This window comes from Emys orbicularis, chromosome 5, assembly GCF_028017835.1.
Source record: "Emys orbicularis isolate rEmyOrb1 chromosome 5, rEmyOrb1.hap1, whole genome shotgun sequence".
In the NCBI taxonomy this organism is placed as follows: Eukaryota; Metazoa; Chordata; order Testudines; family Emydidae; genus Emys; species Emys orbicularis.
In genome coordinates, this window is record NC_088687.1 from 126,998,273 (window position 1) to 127,021,844 (window position 23,572).

The 23,572-nt window shown below is 44.0% G+C and overlaps 1 protein-coding gene across 1 annotated transcript in view; it reads left to right on the plus strand.

Annotated features, from left to right (window-relative positions):
* The window catches only part of POLN (DNA polymerase nu), a 205,173-nt gene that overhangs the window by 98,880 nt on the left and 82,721 nt on the right, over positions 1–23,572 (plus strand). Inside the window, exons 13-15 of the mRNA XM_065405742.1 lie at positions 15,909–15,965; positions 16,766–16,819; positions 17,070–17,135. Of these exons, the coding sequence (XP_065261814.1) occupies positions 15,909–15,965; positions 16,766–16,819; positions 17,070–17,135 (177 nt within the window). The remainder of the gene's footprint in view (positions 1–15,908; positions 15,966–16,765; positions 16,820–17,069; positions 17,136–23,572) is intronic.

Consider the following 23,572-nt stretch of genomic DNA (forward strand, 5'->3'; position numbering starts at 1 on the left):
TGCAGCAGTCTGTATTCCAGGATAGGGGATACCACAGACAGAGTTTTCTGTATCAGTCAACAACAAAAATGTGTACTACTTCTGATTCAGAGGCTGGGAGACAAAGCCATGGAAAAACCTATGTCTTCTGTGTCATAGGAACATAGGAATTATCATACCTGATTAGATCCATGGTCCATCTAATCCAGTATTCTGCCTCCAACAGTTGCCAGCACAGTATGCTTTAGAGGAAGGTGTGATAAACCTCACGATAGGCAGGTATGAGGCAATCAGCCCCCCTGCAGGTGTAATCTAATCCATAATAGTTAGAAATGGGTGTAAACCCTAAAGCATGAAGTTTCATCTCCTTTACTAACATACTCTGTTAGTTAGCATTAACTATAATAAATCTGGATGTTCTTATCTGTATAAATGTCCCAATCCCTCTTTGAATTTTGTTTAGTTCTTGTCCTCAGCAACGAGTCCTTGGTAATGAGTTCTGCAGTCTAAGTGTTATGTGAGATACTATTTCCTTTTATCAATTTTGGATTTGCCACCTTTCAATTTCATTGGATGTTTCTTTAGTCACATATTATGAGACATGGAGAACAGATTCTTCTTTGAGTGGTTGCACATGTGCCATTCCGCTCTTGGTGTCTGTGCCCAGCGCACAGTCATGGGAAACTTTTCCCCTCATCAGTATCTCTTGGGTAGCTCAAACACTCTCTCTGCTGCACAGCACTGCATGCAGGTATAAAGGGTAGAATCACCTCCAGTCCCCGATAGTTTTTTCTTACTACCCGTAACAGTCATTGGAACGCCTGTTAATTGCTAGAGCAGTTTTCTCTCAAACTTTATGTACAGAGTCTAGCTATAGTTAGTTGTTACTGTAGTTAGTAAGTTTTAGTAGTTTAAACATTTTGCTTATATTGGTTTTTCCCCATTTTGGGGTTCTGTTGACAGTACCGAGTCATGCCCTGATCACTAGGCTTCAAACCATGTGCTTCCTGCTCAAAGCCTATGCCTGTGAGGAACCTGCACAGCAGTTGTTTCAAGTGCTTGGGCAAGACATATACGAAGGATTGATGCCAGATTTGACCAGAGGAAGATCTCCACCCCCAAACTCTGTAAAGCAAGGGGAAAGGGAGTTGACTAGAGTGCAAGAGAGAAACAAGCATTCCTCCTCCAAATTAATGTCTAAGACAGCATCACTCATTGACTCTAGTGCCAGAATAGGCACCGTTGAGTCCGGTTCCAGAAACTACACTGTCAACTTCAGCATCAATGCATCGACCAAATATGATCTCAGTGCCAACTATGCCAGAGTGTGACGTTCCCCTAGGGTTTTATCTGGACTGGTGATCTGCTAGGTCACTCCAATCCTTGACTCTGGGAGCCAGCCTTACCCTGCTCTGCTGTGAGAACCCCACTCCTGGGCTGTTCACACACAGCTTCTAGCATGTAAGCTGCTCCTTGGATTGTGCAACTGAATGACACTGGCCAATATCTCTGGTCTCAGATACAACCCTGGGATCCTCCGTCTTGCAGTGTCCAGTTATGCCCGTTGGATGCCGCAAGCTTATATGAGTTTGTCAATTTAACAAAGAAATTGATCTGTACCAGGCTTGTTATCCCAAGGGGAGTCTCTGACACGCTTCAAACCAAATGCACTGCTTCTGGTAGAATAAACAAACAGATTTATTAACTACAAAGATAGATTTTAAGTGATTATAAGTAAAAACATAACAAGTCAGATTTGGTCAAATGAAATAAAAGCAAAACGCATTCTAAGCTCATCTTAACACTTTCAGTGCCCTTACAAACGTAGATGCTTCTCACCACAGACTGGCTGGTTGCTCTTTAGCCAGGCTCTCCCCTTTGATCAGCGCTTCAGTCACTTTCTGGTAGTGGTGTCTGTAGATGTAGGTGGAAGAGAGAGGAAGAGATTGTCAAACGTCTCTCCCTTTTATCATGATCTTTCTTCCCTCTTGGCTTTGCCCTCCCCCCTTCAGAGGCAGTTGAGCATTACCTCATCGCAGTCCCAAACTGACCAAAGGAAGGGGGGTGGCTCACGCGAGAGTCCAACAGATCATTTCGTTGCTGCCTAGGCCAGTGTCCTTTGTTCCTGTGAGGCTGGGCTGGGTTTGTCCCATACATGCCTTGATGAGGTGCTCTTAGAGAGTTTTTGCCTGGGCTTATTTTAAGTCATGAAGACACATGTTCAGCCTCATAACTATATACATGAAATTACAACCTATAACATTACTATAACATCACTATAACAACAATGCTCAGTGCATCATGAGCCTTCCAAAGACACCCGACATGACAGACTTTGCATTGGATACCACACAATCATTTTACAAGGATGAACATGGGGTTATGCTGGGTGTTCCCAAGAGGTACAGAGAGTCTCACAGAGGCATTTGAAGCAGTGAAGAATTTACTCTGCTTCTCAATGCCAGTATTCGCTCCCTTAAATGCCTTGTGCAAACACCTGCAGTGCAGCACCCAGTACTGCACCAGCTGCCTACTTTATGGACAGTCTGGCCTTGGTACTATCTAAGTCTGGCCTTGGTACTATCTAAGGGGAAGCCAGCAATGATGGCTTAGCTATTGCTGTGTTCTCAGCACCGGTCCCTGGCACCAACTGGGACAGGCCCACTGTGGCTGTTGGAAGGTGAGTCATCTTTTTCAGATTCCAAGGTGGGCCTATACGTCTCTCAATCTCAGAGCAGGACCTACCACTCCCTACCTAGAGCCTTCCTCTCCAGGTATCCTGGTGACCACACTATGGGAGCTGATTTGGGAATGTGGCCAGGAGGTAACTGGGGTCCAGCCCCTTATCGGGGTCCTTTTGGAACCCCTGAGGGCTCCCCCAGCTTCTAGATCCTCCTCTTGTCATTACTACTCAGTGCTCTCATCCAAATGGGGTGACACCAGGCATTGAGCCACCCCAACTCCAGTGTCTGGTACCGGGCCTGATGCCAAGCATCAGGAAGAGGCTCTTGAGGAGTCATCAGAGCATCCTGCAGAAGAGATTCAAATGCTTCCTGTCTTAGCTTCATTTTCATCCTCTCCGGATAATGCGGTTTCCTTGGATGCGTCATCGTCCCCGTCCTGAAGACTACAAGACATATCAGGAATTGTTAAAGAAGGTGGCTTCAGACTTGGGCATTCAGGCTAAGGAATTCAGAGTCCTCTTATCTCCCGATTGGTATATTATATACGTCAGGTCCATCTAGAGCAGTGGTTCTCAACCTACTTAACATTGTGGGCCACATCCAATACTACCTGTATGGCCCTGAGGATGTCACATGAGCCGCAGCTCTGTGCTGATTGGGGCCCCAGGTTGAAAACCACTGATTTAGAGACTTCAGACTAATGGGTCTTGAGCATTATGGGGACATACCCTTCAATTTGTTTCTACCCCTCCCTCTCACCTGATTTCCCTGTTCCTCTTCAGGGGCCACTCTCATGAGGATCTCCTCCTCCAGAAGATACAGTCTCTCCTTCAGGCAGGTGCCATACATGAGGTCAGTGAGGTGCTTTTGGAGCCTATAAAGACACCATCTTCCTTTCCTCCCACTTCAAAGCATGCAGAGTGCAAGTATTATGTGCCTTCCCAAGGGTTTGACTATCCATACTCCCACCCACTTCCAAGGTCATTAGTAGTTGCAGTGGCTAGCAAGAGGGAATGCCAGGACATCAAGCTGCCACACCCAAATCAAAAGAGGCATAAAACCTGGATTTATTTGGTAGAAAAGTTTATTCAACTGGAGGGTTGCATCTTAGAATTGCCAACCAACTGGCTCTCCTGGGGCATTATGATTTTAATTTGTGGGGCTCTCTGGAGAAATTCAAAGATCTATTGCCTGAGAACACTAGGCAGGAGCTCTCTTTGCTGGTGAATGAGGGCAGATTAGTGATGAGGAATTCGCTGCAGACTTGACTACTAGGACCATGGCTTCTGTGGTCTCCGGGCAGAGGTCCTCCTGGCTGCACTCTTCTGGTCTACCGTATGAAGTTCAGTATATTATTCAGGCCTTGCCTTTTCAGGGTCCTTCTCTGTTCTCATAGCAGACAGCGAGCTCCATGGCCTTAAAGACTCAAGGGTGACCTTTAAATCCTTGGGTTTGTACACGCTGTTACCTCAAGAACAGATTCAGGGATCCCAGAGTTAACCCTCTTATTGCTTACTTCTGGATTCTCAAGATTAATTAATCTGTTCCTGTAAGGTGAAAGGATGGGGCCTGCCCTAATAGAATTACCAGAGTTTACCAAGGATTTCGTTATGTTCACCCCTGGGAGGACACGGATGCAGCCCTCCGCTCAAAAGATTGACAGCCAGGCAGTACTTTTCCAAAACAAAGAATTTTCTTTATTTAGTGTAACCAATCTTTTCTAATACAATTATTCTAAACCTAAATTAAAAAATAAACATAAATTCCTTAGCACAGGTATACAAGTTAAAGTACCCAAGACAGTAATGTTATACAGTTGAAATGGCTTAAGTGATTATGTTCTGCACATGGTGATCAGTCAGATGCAGGACACTGACAGCAATCTTAATAAACCCTAAACTTTATACATAGTAACATAAACATGCACACCACAGACACTCATCTTTATTATCCTAAAGCATACACATCCATTAACTCTATTTCTATTCTATATCCTATACCGGGGTAGGCAACCTATGGCACGTGTGCCGAAGGCGGCACGCGAGCTGATTTTCAGTGGCACTCACACTGCCCGGGTCCAGGGGGCTCTGCATTTTAATTTAATTTTAAGTGAAGCTTCTTAAACATTTTTAAAATCTTATTTATTTTACATACAACAATAGTTTAGTTATATATTATAGACTTATAGAAAGAGACCGTCTAAAAACGTTAAAATGTATTACTGGCATGAGAAACCTTAAATTAGAGTGAATAAATGAAGACTTGGCACACCACTTCTGAAAGGTTGCCAACCCCTATCCTAGACTATGGCTGACATGCTTACTCTCTGTAGTTTTCTTCCCCTCTGCTCTGTCTCAGGATCCTTTTCTGCTCTGTCGCAGTAGCCTGTTGCTGTCACCCTGCAGTAGCTTCTTCCTTCAGGTCGTCTTCCTTGCTGTTCTTTGCTCTTTTAGGTTTCTTCTTTTTCTTTTCTTTTTAATCTTCATAATAGAATCGAGGTCCCATCCAGTTCTATGATTCTCCTGCTCCTAACCTGACTGACTTCTGCCTGCCTGCTCTCTTCCTTATATACAGTTTTTGGCCTGTACTGATTGGCTTATTTTTCAATCCTATGATTAGCATACCTATCCTCCAATCACCTTCAAACCCTCTCTGATTGGTCCATATTTATAGACCAATCATAACTGCTAAATCTGGCTGTCAATCAAAGCTATTGCACAACAAGTTTACTGAGCACCCCTCCCTGCTATTTTGGAGTGATGTTTACCTGACCTCAGTCCACATCTTCCCAGCAACACATTAGCCATAGGTTAAACTGCTTAAAACTGCCATCTCACTATCCTTGTCTGTGTGCCAACATTGTATGCAAACTTAAATTACCACATTTTAAAACTGTAAACCATCACCTCATTTCTTTAATATATATTTATTTGTTAAATTATGCATCTTAACGTTATGGTCTACTGTTGCCAGCCCATTTCTTACCAATGTAGTTAATTTTATTTCAGTTCTTCCCCTATTTTCAGTTAATGGTGGCAAAGCAGTGTGTCTGAGTGCTGTGCTTGGAAATAAAATAGAGCAGCTCAAAATCCTTTCATGTCAACACCTGCCGCAGTCAGGAAAAAAAAGCCTTTTAGTTCTCAAAGACAACACAGCGGCAATGTTCTACTTCAACAAGCATGGAGGAGACTGTTCTTCTCCACTCTGTCAAGAGGCAACTCTGCTTTGGGAGTTCTACATTGCTAACTTGATAGATCTAGAAACTTCTTACCTACGAGGATCCAAAACTATCTTGCAGATCACTTGAGCAGATAGTTTGAGTCACCACCTGTGGTCTCTCTGCCCAGATATGGCCAGATACATCTTCCATGGTAGGGGTCTCCACAAGTAGACCTATTTGTGATGAAGATCAACAGGAAGTGTCAGCAATTTTGTTCCCTGCAAGGTCACAGCTGAGCCTCCCTCACATATATTTTCTTACTACCAGGGTCAAGCAGGCTCCTCTGCACTTTTCTCCCAATTCCACTCATTCACAGGGTATTACTGAAGATAAGACAAGACCAGACCAGTCATACTCATAGGTCCAGCGTGCGCCTGTCAACACTAGTTCCCCACTCTCTTGGAGCTGTCCATGCAACTTCTAGTTTCATTTCCATTGGACTTGGACCTAATCTCCCAAGATCATGGTCTTCTACTCCAGTGTTTCTCAATAACCGGTCTGTAGACTGGCACCGGTTCCTGAGATCTCCCTGACACAGTTTAGAAAAGCAGAAAGCCAGTCCTTGGTATCAGAAACGTTGAGAAACACTACTCCATCTGAGCCTGCAATCTCTTCATTTATTTGCATGAATGTTCTATGGCTAGACATTAAGGAGCAGTCTTGCTTAAAAGAGGTTCAAGATGTCCTGATGAATAGTAAAAGCCATCTACTAGGACATTTACCAAGACATTTTTCCATCTAGTCGTGCCATTCTGGAGTCTTGCCGTCCCATTCTTTGATTCGACACATTAAAAAAATACTTATTGTACCTGAAACATCAATGATTGGCTGTTAGTTCTATCAAGGTACATCTAACAGCTATTTCAGATTTCCACCCTCAGGTAGGTTATCAGTCTATTTTTTCTAATGACATGTCAATAAAGTTTTTGAAAGGCCCACTCAAATTGTGTCCTCAGGTACATGATTCTGTTCCTTCTAAACTTAGTATTGTCAAATCAGTCCCCTGTTTGAGCCTTTGGCTGCTTTTTCTATATCATTCATTTTATATTCTTTTATCATGTTCCCTCTTATTCATATTCTTTCTAAGGTTAACAATCCCAGTCTTTCCAATCTTTCTTTGTAAAAGAGTTATCCATGCTCTTAATCTTTTCTGCCCTTAATCCTTTTTCAGATGGGGTGACCAGTAGGGAACACAGTATTTCTTATGAGAGCGTACCATTGCTTTATATAATGGCATTACAATTATTTCTATATTATTCTCCATCCTGTGCCTTATGTATCCTAACATCTTGTAGGCTTTTTTGACCTCAGCTTCACTTTGAGCAGTGGTCATCATTGATCTAGCCACAATGATGCTTTGGCCCTTTCTTGAGTTTATACAATTAATTTAGAACCCTGTAAAGTATATGAGTAATATAAAATTTTCACTCAAGTGTGCATTTTTGTATTTATTAACATTGGACTTCATCTGCTGCCGTGTTGCCTATTCACGCAGCTTGGTTAAGTCCATCTGAAGCCCCTCAGTCTTTTTGAGATTTGACAACTTAAATAACTGTGTCATCTGCTGGCTAACTCAAGCTCACTCCCCTTTCCAACTTATTAGTAAATATATTAAGGGAACCTTGAAGCATCCCACTGTTAACCTTTTGACAAGGTGGAAACTGACCATTTATTCCTACTATTTGTTTTCTGTCTCTTAGCCAGTTTTTGATCCATGCCAATATTTGGCCTCTCATTCCATGCCTTCTTAATTCTTTAGTTCCTCATGTGAGTGGCCTTTTGAAAGTCAGAATAAATTATGTCAACTGATTTTTCTTTATATTTTACTTTTTGACACATTCAGAGGATTCTAACAGATTAATGAGACATAATTTTCCTTTGATGAGAGTTTACCAGATACAAATGCAAAGCTTGTGGTCTGAGAGACAAGGTGGATGAGGTAATATCTTTTATTGGACCAACTTCTGTGGGTGAAAGAGACAAGATTTCAAGCTACACAGAGCTCTTCTTTAACTTATGGTCTGTAATTGCCCAGTTCACTACTAGAATCTTCTATAAATTTAGGTATGTCATTTGCTGTCCTCCAATCCTCCTGTGCAATAGCAATTTTTAATGATAATTAATGAATAAGCTAGTCAGATGTACCATTTTCCTCCTTTCCCCATTCTTTCTTTGGGTTGCCAGGAAAATCAGGGAGGGTGAGGCCTGTGTCCTCTTGAGTGGCAGTTTTAATGGAAATGTCCATTTGCCTTCCTTGGAGGTTACTACTCATCAGACAGCTTCTGATACAATGGCCAGGCTGTTTATCAAAAGGAGGACAAGTTGAAGTTTGGAACCGAGAAGATGAATCTGCAGGACTTTGGGAACTCTGAATAACTAGTGCAGGTCTATTTCCAGTCAAAGACTTTACATCTAAAACCTCTACCATATCTGGTGTGCTGAATATGGCCTCAATTTGAAATCTGTATTTATCAGGTACCACAGGTCTCAAAACCAGGCCCATCAGGATGCTCAGCAGAAACCTTATCTGCTGAGCCACTGAGTTGTAAGGAGTGAAGCGGGAACTGCTGCTAAAAACTCAACACCAGAAGCTACACCCACTGACAGAGCAAGGTTAGATGACTAACAGCAGACTGCTGATTGGACACCACCAGCGATAAAGCTTCCTTTTTCTATCCCATCCCTTGTCTACGTAGATGATTCATGCCTCCTGAAACTGGGGGCCACAATGTAAAGGGGAGGACACGTGACTGCCCCACGTGTCTCTTCTGGGAGGAACTTCCAGCCCCCACCTCTCTGGGCCAGGGCAGCTAATCCCACTGACTCCTGGGGGGCAATGGGGCCACATGAGTGGGGAGCACATACCTCTGGGCCCGGTGGGGCCAGCTCTGGCCCTGGATGAGCCAAGGCTAGGGAACCTGCTCCCGATGCCTTTCCCAGAGATCCCCCAACCTGGGGACCGCCGTGCTCTACCCTCCCTTCCAGAGTTACTTGTGTGGGAGGGTGGGCTCTGTCTTCCTCCCACTGCGCCTGCCCTCTGGCACATTTGGCCAGTGAGAGTGAGACAGAGGCACTTCTCATGCGGCTGAAGGTGGCTGCTCAGGGTTGCTGCTCTGTGCAGCATGGTGGCTGCCTGAGAGAGCCCAGGTGGGGAGGCGGTGGCTAGCTACCGAGCCTTGTCCCTGCTCCTGTTACCACACCTTGTTCCTGCCCCGAGTTGCTAATTCCAGCTTTGATCCTTGGCATGATTTCTGACTCTGACTCAGGCTTCACACTTGGCATGACCACAACCCTGACCCCAGTTTTGATCCTTGGAGTGACCTCAACTGTACTCCTGGCTCCAGCCACTAGAGTCAGACAGCCCATGTTACAGGCCCTGACAGCTTGCTCAAACCAACCTCAGTTTCCTCCAGGACTCATTGTTGAACCCCTGGACTGAGTATGGACACTGCCGGGATTCTTGCCCTGCGATTGGACCAGTACCTGTAAGTCCTCAGGAGCAGATCACTCCCCTCCAGGCAGAAAGCTAGAAACTGAGGGACCAAGTTCAACAGCTGCAGACAGGAAATCATTCCTTGCAGGAGCAAGGTACAGTACTCAGAGTGGCTGTGTGTAACCACTATACATCTCTTACGACACTGGCTCGAGTGATTGGCCCGAGTTCCCTTTCCAGAGAGACATGATGGTACCCACAATAAGTTTTGCAGGTTCATTACCCAATGCAGACTCCTGTTTATGCTCCAGCCCCAGGAGTATGTCAAAGATCAAGTTAAGTTGAGGCTAGTATTGAACCTGCTTACTGGGGAGGCCTTGGCATGGGCCTCCCCCTTTTTAGAACTGAATCACTCACTACTGACCAACTGGGAACTGTTTTTACAAGCGTTTGCCAATATTTTCGATGACCTTCACAAAGCCTGCACAGCAGAGACTGACTTACAAAAGCTCCAGCAAATCCTGGGATCAGCCCTTTCCTATGTCACCCAGTTCAGACATTTGGCCATAGATGATGCCTGGAATGATGCCTAACTCCTCCATCCATTTCGGCTTGCCCTTTGCAAAGAACTAAAAAACAAGCTGGCATGGGTGGATCCTTCCCCCCCCCCCCCGTCCATTTTAGAGGCCTTGCTGGACCGGTGTATCCAGATAGACACCAGGCTGCATGAACGGCAACTAGAACATAGGTTGATGAGCCTACCTACCTCCTTCACTCACCTAAGAGTCAGTCCTCAGGCCCAAGTGAGCTTTGCCTCAATCAAGTCCATACCAACTGACATTGGATGACCCCGCCTATCCCCACGTGAATGAGAGTTCAGAAGACAGGAGAACCTCTGCTTCTATTATAGAGACCAGGGCATGTAGTATCCAAGTGTCCTGTCAAAACCCCTGCTAAGCTGCTGATAGGGAAGAAACTAACTCCACACCCAGTCGGGGACTCAAAGCTGGCTACCATCAGGAAGACACCCCAAAATTATGCTAACCTAGAAGTTCCTCGTCCACCTCCACTTCTACAGATTCCCCTGCAATTGCAGATCCTGCAGGTCAAGTAGGCCTTTCCTATAAAATAGGCATTGATTGATTCGGGAGTGGGAGACAATTTCATGTATTTTTTTTGTGACCCAGGTCCTCAGTCTCCCACTACAATCCAGCATTACCTTAGACCTGGTAGAAACAGTAGATGGGTCTCCACTGGCATCAGGCCTAGTTACACAGGAGACTGCACTGCTGGAAATGGTGATTGGGAAGCACCGGGAAGCCCTATGATCTAACCTTATTTCCTCCCCACATTTCTTCCTGAATTTAGGGGCACCCTGGCTCATTCATCACAATCACCATATTCTATGGTCCAATATGTCACTGCCTTCCCATTGAGCGTCTGTAGGGAGAATTGCCTTCTCATTCAAGAACTGAAAACCCGATAAACCAAGCCAGAGGATTCTAGTCTGGTAAACCAGACATTCCCCCATGTGGTGGCAACCGTGTTGGACCTAAAAACTCCATCCCCGCATGACGGACCACATCTTCCTATGAAATACCGGCACTACCATGATGTCTTTGAAAAACAGAATGCAGACTCACTACCCCTGCATCATGTTTATAATTGTCCTGTCGACTTTCATCTCGGAGCCAACATTCAGTTTGGGTGTATATATTCTATGTCTGAATCAGAGCTAGCAATATTAAGGGATTAGCTCCAGGAAAACCTAGCTAAAGGCTTTATCCACCGCTCCACCTCCCCCGCAGGCACCCCATAACTTTTTGTGAAGAAGAAAGACAGCTCTCTGAGACTCTGTGTAGACTACAGGGCACTGAACCAAATAACTACATGAAATCGGTACCCCTTACTGTTAATCCCAGGGCTCCTGGACTGAGTACAGGTGTTTGCTAAACTGTACATTAGTGGAGCATATAATCTAGTTCAAATCAGGGCGGGGGACAAGTGGAAGATAGCCTTTAGAACAAGTTACAGACACTTTGAGTATTTGGTAATGCCCTTTGGATTTACCAGTTCTCCTGCCACTTTCCAGCATCTGATCAATGACATATTTCAAGATATCCTAGACCAGTTTGTGGTGGCATAGTCTAATCTATTCCAGTAGTCAAGCAAGCCATGACCACCATGTCCATGAAGTGTGAATACGATTGTGTCAGCACGGGTTATATAGAAAACTGGAAAAGTCTGTATTTGACCAATCATCTGTTGAATTTTTGGGGTTCATACTGTCAGAAGGTGGACTACGGATGGACCCTCAGAAGGTATCTGCATTTCAGGATTGGGTTGAACCTTGGAGCATCCAAGACCTCCAGAGGTTCATGGGGTTTGCCAGCTTTTACAGTTTATTCCAAACTTTCAAAGGTCACAGCCTCTATAACTGTCATCCTCCACAAATGTGCAAGGTTTCATTGGCCACTAGAGACCCACCAGGCCTTTGAACACCCGAACATAGCATTCACATGTGCCCCAGTGCTGGTCTCCCCTGATCTTAACCAACCCTTTGTCCTTGAGGCTGACACCTCTGATGTAGCCATTGGAGTGATACTGTCCAAAGAAACAGGGCCCCAGCATGAAATGCATTCATGTGCATGTTTTTCATGAAAACTCATCCCTGTTGAATGCTCCTTGTTCCTGATAACTACCATGCCTCATCCCTGTTCCTACTGCCTACCATGCCTGGTTCCTATTTCCTCACCTTGACCCCCATTGCTGACTCTGACACCGGCTTGACCCTTGATGGGACTTCTGGCTTTGACCCTTGGCTTTTCCACAACTCTGACGCTACTCCTGGCTCCAACCACTAGGTCAGACTGCCTACGTTACAGGCCCTTATGGTGTCAGTCAAAACCTGTTTTTTTCTTCTTATTTGGCACATTCATTAAAGTTCTGAATTTCAGCACTTTCATGTCCATGTAGCTGTGTTAGGTTCCCTCTATTTTCTGGTAAAGGAAGTTTGGTTTCACACCTTCATATTTTTAGGTTCACAAGTGGGATCTTAAAGCTTCATTTGTCAATCAAAATCCGTGTGGCCAATTGGAAACTGAAGTAAATTTTGGGTCAACTAATGGAACTGCCCTTTGAACCAATGACTACTACCTTATTGATTTTCTTGTTAGTTTGTCAAGTCATTAAATTCTTTTTGGACACAAGGAAGTCTTGCAGAAAAACAGATACTTTAAGTTGAAAACACTGGCAAGAGCAAAAGTCTCAAAGTTTCAAAAGCAATAATCATCGTGTGTGTCTTGGCAGCACTTGTGGAGTCTTATAAGAAAGGTATAAAAACTGCTCCCTCATATTTGATCACATTCTACCAGATCTGTTTCCACTTCATGAGCTGCATATGAAGAGATCTGCATTGCAGTTAGTGTTTCTCTCCATACTTTCAAAAGAAAAATGCAGGTTGGACATCTAATTTTTCTCTGAGGTAACCTTTGGTTGGTGGGTTTTATATACTGCTGACCTTCTTTGATTCATGTGTTTCTAACTATTCTCTCTTTTGGGACTTGGACTGCTTGTGAATTTCTAACCGTTAGAGCCCTGTGAAATTGGGTTGTTTATTTTTTATATATTTTTTTGTTTTTATTTTTGACAATGTTGTGTTATCTTGTTTTATCCACCCTGCCCCATCACCCATACACCCCATCTCCCCCCTCCTAACTCCCCACAACTTCTGCCTGAGCCCCAGGCACCCCAACTTCAATATCAACAGCCACTCCTCTCCCAGGGGGCCCAGTGCCCAGCCTGGGCTGCCTCCCTCTACTCCATTCCATGGCACCGTGGGGAGAACCACACACCGCAATCCCCTTGCTAGGCAGGCTCAAAGGAGGCTGAGTGCCTGCTGACAACACCTCCTCACTGCAATGGCCCCCTTGCTTCTGTAAGTCATGGTGAATGTGGTTCTCTGTCTCATGCTCTTTGTGTTACTTCCAGCTCCTCCTGTCGACCTCTACCAGGCCCACACCCTCAGCACTCATTTCACATGTATGTAGGGTGACCAGACAGCAAATGTGAAAAATCGGGACAGGGGGTGGTGGGTAATAGGAGCCTATATAAGAAAAAGACCCCAAAACCGGGACTGTCCCTATAAAATCGGGACATCTGGTCACCCTACATGTATGCAATGCATGCACATGACTCATGTGGGAGCAACCATTGGCTGGTGTGCTCCACTTGGCGGAAGTGATCCCATTAGCTCATTCGTTGCACCTCTTGGTCCTGCCATTGGCTACTGAACCTTCTGAGGGTGATGAGAAGCTTTGTTTTATAATGATTTATTTGTTTTATTTCATTTTTTGTGTAACTTTTTGCTTTATTTCATGTTATTTCAAAACACTGGGCTCTACCAGCAGTCTGTTCCAGTTGGATGCACAGGCGCCGACTCCATGGGTGTTCTTTGGCTGGAGCACCCACGGAAAAAAATTGGTGGGTGCTCAGCACCCACCGGCAGCTCCCCTCTCCGCCCCCCCGCTCCAGCTTACCTCCGCCTCCACCTCCTCCGCGAGCGCGCTGCCACGTCCTGCTTCTCCCCCTCCCTCCCAGCGCTTGCGCCGCGAATCAGCTGATTCGCAGGGCGGGGAGGGAGGGGGGAGTAGGAGGAATATGGCATGCTGGGGGAGGAGGCGGGGCCGGGGCGGGAATTTGGGGAAGGGATCCAATAGGGGCAGGGAGGGGGCGGAGTTAGGGCAGAGACTTTGGGGATGGGGTTGGAATGTGGGGGCAGGGGCAGGGAAAGGGTGGAGTCGGGGCGGCGGGCACGGGCACCCACCGGTGCCGGAGAAAGTTGGCGCCTATGGTTGGATGGACTACCTATGTATAAGGATAAGACAGTTTTTTCCTTATCTGTAAATTTGGATTTTTCCTTTCCTTTGTTAATATGCTTGCAGTATATTATAGGCTTTAAGGCAGGGGTTCTCAAACTGGGGGTCAGGACCTCTCAGCGGGTCGTGAGGTTATTACATGGGCGGTCGTGAGCTCTCAACCTCCACCCCAAACCCCACTTGCCTCCAGCATTTATAATGGTGTTAAATATATTTAAAAGTGTTTTTAATTTATAAGGGGGGCCGCACTCAGAGGCTTGCTATGTGAAAGGGGTCACCAGTAAAAAAAAGTTTTGAGAGCCACTGCTTTAAGGGTTAGAATTCTACTGATCTTGCAGTAGAGTTCTCTAGGGTGACCATATGTCCCATTTTGGCTGGGGCAGTCCCTTTTTTAAGCCTTGTCCTGGGTGTCCCAACTTTTTTTTTCCAAAAGAGGCATTTGTCCCGTTTGCTCTTGCTGACTTGAACAGTTGGCAAGAGCAAACAGGAGAAATGCCCACTTTTGGCAAAAAAGTGGTGTGTGGTGTGGAGGGGACAAACAGAGATGCCAGCCCCCCCACAGGGGGAAGTTAATGCTGGAGGGTGGGTAGCTGGAGGGGGTTCCAGCATGCAGGGCCCATGCAGGGTTCTAGCCACCGGGACAACAGCCTTGTGTGGGGTAGGGGGGCCCACAGGGTTCCAGCAACCGGGCAACAGCATGGGGGGGCCCTTTGGGTGAGTGGCTGGGGGGGTGTCCCATTTTCTCTTTGGGTAATATGGTCACCCTAAATTCTAGACATTGCCTTTGCTGTTATCTGTGAGCATGGCTACCCAAAAGGCAGTTCCAGAACGGTATCTTTCCTGTTAGGAAAAGGCAAATGTACAGGTAAAGATAAATTAACTTAACTAAAATTAACTTAAAATTAATTTTAACAAATTGCCTTTTGACTCCTTGAAAAGTCATGTTACAGAGCCTAGAAAAGCAGTCCTCTAGACTAGGTTCTGTACTTCCTTCAACCATGGTGGAAAAGCAAAGTTTTCATCTATACTGACTCCCTTCCTACACTGAGATAGAAATCTAGTACAGACACTGGCTGGTTGCCTCTCTCTCCCCCCTTTTTGACTGGAATCTTGAAGTAATTATTTTCTCCCTGATGAGTTCACTGTCTTTCTTTTCCTCTCTGACAAGAGATTTCCCATCAGCTAGTTTAAGTCTTCCTGTCTCAAACTGAACTCTGAAGTCCATTTTACAGCAACTAGAAACCCTCCCTGACTGCCCTGGACATAGAATCATAGGACTGGAAGGGACCTTGAGAGGTCATCTAGTCCAGTCCCCTGCACATGCTCTGGTCCCAATCTGAGTCCTGACAAATGATAAACTAGCAGTCATGAGTGTCTTTCTGTTCATATTTTGTTACACCATGCTGTTCACCATGGTATTTCAGCACCTGGATGGGAATACATGCCCAGGTTTAAGGGTTTTCTGCATATTGGGACAAGCTGGGGTTTATATCTTCATAAAAGTCCCCTCCTGTCCCACTTCTCAGCTTCTAGAAATTCTGCTTGACCTTTAACACTACTGATGCTGCTTCTAACTACTAAAAGAGGTAGTATTCAGGTTTCAGCCATCTAGAAATCAGTCAATATTCTAAATGCTAAATTAAGCTTGTTAACATAACAAAATTTAATTGAATAACTAGCACACTACTAAGTCAAATTCTTTATTTATTCTCTAGTTAAACAAGCTGCAAGATCTTCATCCATTGCCTAAGATAATTTTAGAATACCGACAGGTGAGTTCATTTTTCATAAAGAACATATTTGCATTGAAAGCAAGAATTAACAAAAATATAGCTTTACTACGCCACTTTTCTGAGAATCTTTTGGCTAGCATATGATTTCACGTATTTCTTTAAATAGTCTTCATATTTCTGCAGCAGTAGGTAAATTCTTAGTATGAGTTCAAAAATAGGTTTGGTTTGCACTAGATTTTTTTCAGTTAACAGCTGAAGCCACATATTTTTGTTAAATGTTTGTTGCACAATTTTAGAAAACTTCACTAACAAAATTGGTTTGGTGATACAGTGCACTGCCAATGAGAAAATCTGGACCAAGAAAAGAGCTCGAGATTGTAAGGGGCTAGATCAGTGGACTTTTTGATATGTTGCTATTTCTTATTTTTGGAATAGTCTGCTGACAGTCCATCACAGCATTAGTTTAGTCTGCCCATTTTAGTTAATAGTTGGGTTTTCAATGGATGTGTTTTCAGAGTAAAACTAAAAAATCAGTCTTTGGCTTCCTTGTGTCATCCTTTGTTTCTGCATCTCTGAGTGCCAAACTCTGAAACTTTCACACTGCAACACCTGCATACCCAAATATTTAGACTAGAGCCAAATGTTCAACGCCATTAAATTCAGTGTATTGAGTCATTATTGAATGTCTGTCATCCTCACTATTAAAAATGTTTTGCAGTATCTACACTTTTTCTATAGTTATAAATGGGTTGAAGAGTATGAGTTTCCACTCGAAAACCTCTTATAATTTACATAATATATATATATAGAAAAAGTACTAAACTCTTTTTCTAATTTAGGTTCACAAGATAAAGTCAACCTATGTGGATGGACTACTTTCATGCATGAAAAAGGTAAGAATGCAAAAAAGCTCCCCCTGTAAATTTGTGTATTTCTATATAAGATGGTTTGAAATAATTCTGAAGTTTTAAAAATTATTATGTATTTTTATTAAAAATATAACCCTTATTTTTACTTATATGGAAATATTGATAACATAGTATATATAAGCTTTAGAGTAAAATTTCATTTTCACATCTTGACTTCTGCAACAACTTATCACAGGCTTTTATATTTGGATTTTTTTTTTTTACTTGACTAAAGGGATTTATTTCATCTACATGGAATCAGACAGGAACTGTGACTGGAAGACTTTCAGCCAAGCATCCTGTAAGTGAGTCTTTTAGAAGCCTTTTTCATTCAAAGAAAGTGTGGTGAAAATGCATTTCATTGTAAGCCATGTCCAATAGAGGGCTCCAGGTCAGCTAAATGGAAATATACACTCCATTTACATAATTTTGCTTCATGCTGTTTAATATGCATGAAAAATTCCAAACTAGTTTTCCTTTGGCTATCAGAGGGATCAAAGAACTAGTAATTGCAATATTGTATGTAGATGGGAGATGGGAACAAAATATATTGTTAAGTGGGTATTGCACTTTAGACAGATTACATTAAATAATATTGACAACTACTTTTAGAACAGAGTATAATATTCATTGCTTAGCTTTTAGGTTACAAAAGAGACAGAGATATTACAAATCCTCAGTTCTGAGCCATGTAGCCTCTGGTTTCTGATATTGTTAGAGCAATTACTGAAGACTTTTGACCTGAGGTACAACCATTGTGCTCTGCAAGGACAGCAAATCACACCCACACCTTGTAACATAACCCTCCATGCCTTTAAAATCAATGCATAAGACGATACTTTTTCTTTGAATTTCTGTCTCATTAACTTTGTTTCATTTCAGTATCTTTATATTTATTCTATTTTTTTTTCTTTTCTTTTTAATTTTATACCATAATTCTTTACTCCTTGTGGCTAGAGCTGTAGATTGCCTAATCACGTCCATTATATAAACTCCTGTTTTCAGTTGTTCCTAATTTTCCAAAACTTTCATCTTTTTGGGTTGAAATTCTGAGGCCTGGTCTCTGGTTCAGGGTGATTTTTTTATTTAAAAGGCTTAGTAAAATTAATCTGTCATTTGTTTAGATTGCAGAGAGTGACTGGATTTGACTTTTGAGTCTGACATGTATTTGGTTTGTGACATCGGTGAAGTTACATAATCTCCCTTTCCCATTTGTGAAATGACCGTATTAAGGGGAGTTGGGATCTTTCTACTGAATAGGTCAACCTGCCATTGAGCCAGTATCTGCATCCTTCTGGGATTTGCACGTCTTAGGTCATGTCAACTTCACTGGGCCAATAAATGATATACCAAAAAATAAATATGTATCAGATCTTATTATGAATGTTTAAAATTAATTAAAATTTTGCTATCTGTTTCTGACATTGTAGCGTACATGTACAGCAAAAAGGAGAAAAGGTTGAACCTGGTTAAATGTATTTAAAATAATGTGCCACAGTTATTGCTAATAGCTTTGAGGAATGTAAAGTTTAAAGGATGAGGGAACTAAGGCAGAAACCTAAAGAGAGATCAGCACTTAGCACATATATTTAAGATGTGCTAATTGTTCTTACTTTTCTTCTGCTAATGCAAGTGGGTCTGTATTTCATTTTACATTGATACCTAACTGGTTTTCTAACTTAATTATGGATATCTTGAATTACTAAATCATATTAAATGTGATTACTTCTTCTGACATTGATGGGACCACATAACTACCTAGATAGACAGAAACTTTCAAGAGACATTTATACAAAACAAATACCTTGGTTCTAATAGCACTGTCATGTCTTTTAATAAATAAAACTAATTTGATTTCTGTTCATGCCTTTTTTAAAGCGGGGAACATGTTTGCTTATAAGTGCACTGTGTATGTGAAGTTTTTAAAATGTTTTCAGTATGACTTCTCTAACATTACAAAGTATCTTGTGCATGTTTCTTGCACAGCACTGTATTTTTAGACATTTTCATTGTCAGCATTAGATACCCCCAGCCAATTTATATGGTATGTTATGTGGCAAACAGTAGAAGGTTATGCATTTTTAACCTGAGCTCTTCAAAGTATATAAATGGAGGGACGGCAGGAGAAAATAGTGTTTTTACACTCCAGCATTCAAAATTATCTTCATTTTATGTTGATTTACATTTTACTTTTCATGATTTTGGTTTATAAATGTTTGTGAAAAAGCACGTATGTCTGACATACTGAAGTCAGACAAATGAACTAGCAGAATGTTAAAAGGTTCTTGGTTATTCTGTCTGTGACGCAGTATAGTTCAACTAAACATAACATTTTTCTTTTGTATTTCACAGTAAACTGATACTTGCATCGTAGTATGTATTAACACTATGACCAGAATTTCCAGAAGGACTGAGCACCCAGAAATGGGGTCAGAATTTCAAAAAACACTCTGCTGCCCTTTAGGCACCTAAATAACAGCCAGCACACTGCAACTCTTATTGAAAATATTGAAATGATGGTCCCAATTGTTGGTGCTGAGCACTTTTGAAAATCTAGCCAATATCTTCTCTTCTGATTCTAATAAACAAAACAAAAATTTTCCTATAGTTTCCATAAATATACAACCAAATATTTTTGCCATGATCATCAGCTTCTGTTTTCCCCGTTATACAAAAATATTGAAGGGACAACTATACAGGGTCTAATTTTGACCAGGATCTCACAATGTGCTCCCTTATGTGAGGTTAGTCTTACTGTACTACCACCATGTTCTTATCGACTGTGCAAATTGCACCATTACTTATGCCTGCAAACTATGGGTTTAAAGAAGGCTGAGTTTTAAAAATCTGATCCATTTGTGTTTTCTGTGTTAAGAGTATAAGGCATAAAAGAAACTGATGGGCATTTTGTGTCTCATGTTCGCATCTCCCATCATGTGCATTCTTGAGATTATCACAAGACATTAGTCAGGACTGCACAGCATCTTTAATACTTCAACAAGGAACAGGGATACACTTCTTTGTTTTTCAGGTCAAGTCTAGGATTCCAACCACCCTCTCCCCCCAAAAAACCCCAACACCCCACTAGAAAAGTAAGGAGTAACAATGTAATGAAGAATTTACTTGCCTGCATCGTCTCTTCCTACGGTTTGTGGTTGGTCAGACACACTGCCAGTTCGTGGTGCTCCCATTCAGCCTAGTGACAGTACCAAAAGTGTTTACAAAGTTCATGGCAGTAGTTGCAGCCTACCTCAGATGTCACGGTATCCAGATCTATCCCTATCTCGGTGACTGGCTCATCAAGGGCCGCTCCAAAGAGCAGGTGCAGTGCAGTGTCGTGACGTTGTGAGTCACTTGTCAAGCTCTGGACCTGTTGATAAACGAACAAAAATCAACATTGGTCCCTCTTCAGAGGATAAGGTGCATAGGAGCTGTCCTCAACTCCATGCAGGCCCGAGCATTTTTACCACAGGCCAGGTTCAGGGCAATGTCAGATCTGATCTCCCAAGTCACCGCACACCCGCTTACCACAGCTCGGGTCTGCCTCAGACTCCTAGGACGCATGGCTGCATGCACCTATGTCATCCGGCACACAAGGCTGCGGCTAAGGCCCCTTCAAATGTGGCTGTCGTCAATCTATTCCCCAGCCAGACACCCTTTGGACAGACTCTTCACGATCCTGCCCCAGGTACTCACCTCCCTCCAATGGTGGTCCAACCCAGATCCGGTGTTGGAAGGTGTTCCGTTTGCAATTCCACAGCCCACAGTATCTGTGATGTTGGATGAGTACGACCTCAGTTGGGGTGTGCACCTCAGTGCTCCCAAGACTTAGGCTAGGATTGTGAGAGTTGTCTCTTCACATAAATGTGAGAGAGCTCAAGGCCAGCTGCCTGGCTTGCGAGGTATTCCTTCCCCATCTGTCTGATCGCGTGATGCAGGTGCTGACAGACAACATGGCCTCCATGTTCTATGTCAACAGACATGGGGGAGCCCGCCCATCAATCCTTTGTCAGGAAGCCCTTGGCTTGTGGGACTTCTGCATCCAGCATGCGATCTACCTGGAAGCCTCCCACCTCCCCAGTGTTCGGAACACACTGGCAGATTACCTCAGCAGGTCCTTCTCTCACCACAAGTGGTCCCTCCACCTGTAGGTCATCAGGATGCTCTTCCAGAGGTGGGGAGCGCCCCAAGTGGACCTGTTCATCACCAGGCAGAACAGAAAATGCCACCAGTTATGCTCTCTGCAAGGCCTTGACAATGGCCCACTATCCAATGCCTTTCTCCAGTCGTGGGTGGGCACTCTGATGTATGTCTTCCCGCCAATCCCTCTGATCAGCAGGGTCCTTTCCAAGATCAAGAAGGATAAGGCGCGGGTCATTATGATCTCCCCGGCCTGACCTCATCAGCATTGGTTTGTGACACTCATGGACTTGGCCATAGTACAACATGGCCTCTTCCCGACCATCCGGACCTGCTCTCTCAGGATCACGGGTGGTTGCTGCACCCAAATCTCACCTCTCTCCACCTCATGGTGTGGTTGCTCGGTGGCTGAACTCTGAGGAGCAGGCCTGCTCCAGTCAGGTGCAGCAGGTTCTTCTGGAAATCAGAAAGCCCTCCACTAGGGCTACCTACCTTACAAAGTGGAAGTGCTTCTCCTGCTCGGCATCAGAGTGGAATATCTTTCTGGTCAGCGTGTCTCTGCAATCCATCCTGGATTACCTCCTGCACTTAAAGCACCAAGACCTTGCCTTTTCATCGATCAAGGTGCACTTGATGGCCATATCGGCCTTCCACCCTCACATCCAAGGTAGATCGGTATTCTCACATGAGCCTCCTGAAGGGCCTCGAGAGACTGTTTCCTCCAGTCCAGGATCCAGTTCCCCAATGGGATCTCAACCTGGTCCTTTGCATGCTCACCGGTCCTCCTTTCGAGCCTCTGGCCTCTTGCTCTCTCTCGCACCTCTCATGGAAGGTCGTATTCCTTGTAGCTATTACCTCGGCGAGGCAAGACTCTGAGATTAAGGCTCTTACGTCAGAGCCCCTGTACATGGTGTTCTACAAGGATAAAGTCCAATGGCGTCCCCATCTTGCCTTCCTACCAAAGGTGGTGTTGCACTTCCATGTCAACCAGGACATCTTTCTCCCAATTTTCTGTCCAAAGCCCCACGCATCCAACGAGGAAAGGCGTCTACACACCCTAGACATCCGGCATGCCCTGACTTTCTACCTTGTGCGTACTAAGCCTTTCCGCAGATCGACTCAACTCTTCATTGCAGTGGCTGACAGAATGAAGGGCCTCCCAGTGTTGGCTCAGAGGATTTCGTACTGGATCACTACCTGCATCCGTACCTATTATGAATTGGCGTGGGTGGTGCCTCCGCCATTAATAACTGCTCACTCCACGAGGGCACAGACGTCATTGACCTCTTTTTCTGGCCCATGTCCCCATCCAGGACGTCTGTAGGGCCGCGACATGATGGTTGGTGCACACCTTCATGACGCATTATGCCATCATCCAGCAAGCCAGGGTTGACGCTGGATTTGGCAGAGCTGTGTTGCAATCGACGCGTCCGTGAACTCCTACCCGCCTCTGAAGGTACTGCTTGGGAGTCACCTACAATGGAATGGACGTGAGCAAGCATTCAAAGAAGAAAAAATGGTTACTCACCTTTCGTAACTGTTGTTCTTTGAGATGTGTTGCTCATATAAATTCCATGACCCACTCTCCTTCCCTTCTGTTGGAGTTCCAGCAAGAAGGAACTGAGGGAGGGTGGGGGCCGGCAGCACTCCTTATACAGGTGCATACGCACACCACTCCAGAGGGCACCAGAGCCAGTCCCCTATGGATACCATTGAGGGTAAAAACTTCAGGCACCGGTGCATGTGTCAAGCACACACACCTACAATGGAATGGACATGAGCAACACATCTCGAAGAACAACAGTTACGAAAGGTGAGTAACTTTTTTCTTTTGTGTTACAGTAAGCTGAGCTGCTCTGATTCTTGCCCAGTGAATTGTGAGATAACTTGTCTGTCCCTCTGGACACATGGATGGAATTTTGGGAAGGCATTGGAAGACTATCAGCACTCAAATGATTTAGTCTGTATCCTGAGTGTACGGCAGGTTACTTTCCAGAGTGAAAGTGGAAACCATGCTAATCCACACCCCCACCTGTGCCAGCTAACACATTTTAAAATCACCACTTAACTTGGGTGAGAGGCTTTTGTGTGTGGATGGGAGAAGGAACTAGGGACAGCACCTAAAGTAAGAGCCAGAAACATCCCCTGTGTAATATGGTTGATATTCAAGCAGTGAAGAAATTTTAATGAGGCTATTGAGCTCAAAGATGGCATTTGCATGGCTAAACTCTGTAACTGAATTCACTCAGAGAGTAGAGATGTGATCCATCATGCCAACAATTATTTCCTTCCAAACATCCACAAACACTGGTCTGGGAAATCAGCAGGAGAGATCTGTCTTTCAGGAGCATTGTGGGGAAGGGTCACAGACTTTATAGTATAATATTAGTGAGTATCCATAATTCCTCATCTAGTGCTAATACATACATTTTACAATGATATTAATCACCAATGTGTCACCAGTTCACATATGATACCTTATGTGACCCATTTTAGATACAGATTATGACAGCGTACATAGGGCTGGTCAAGCCAGCTGAAACTCACAGCTACATACCAGGTAGTCCCTTGCCATCTGGCAGTGAGGTTAAGCTTACA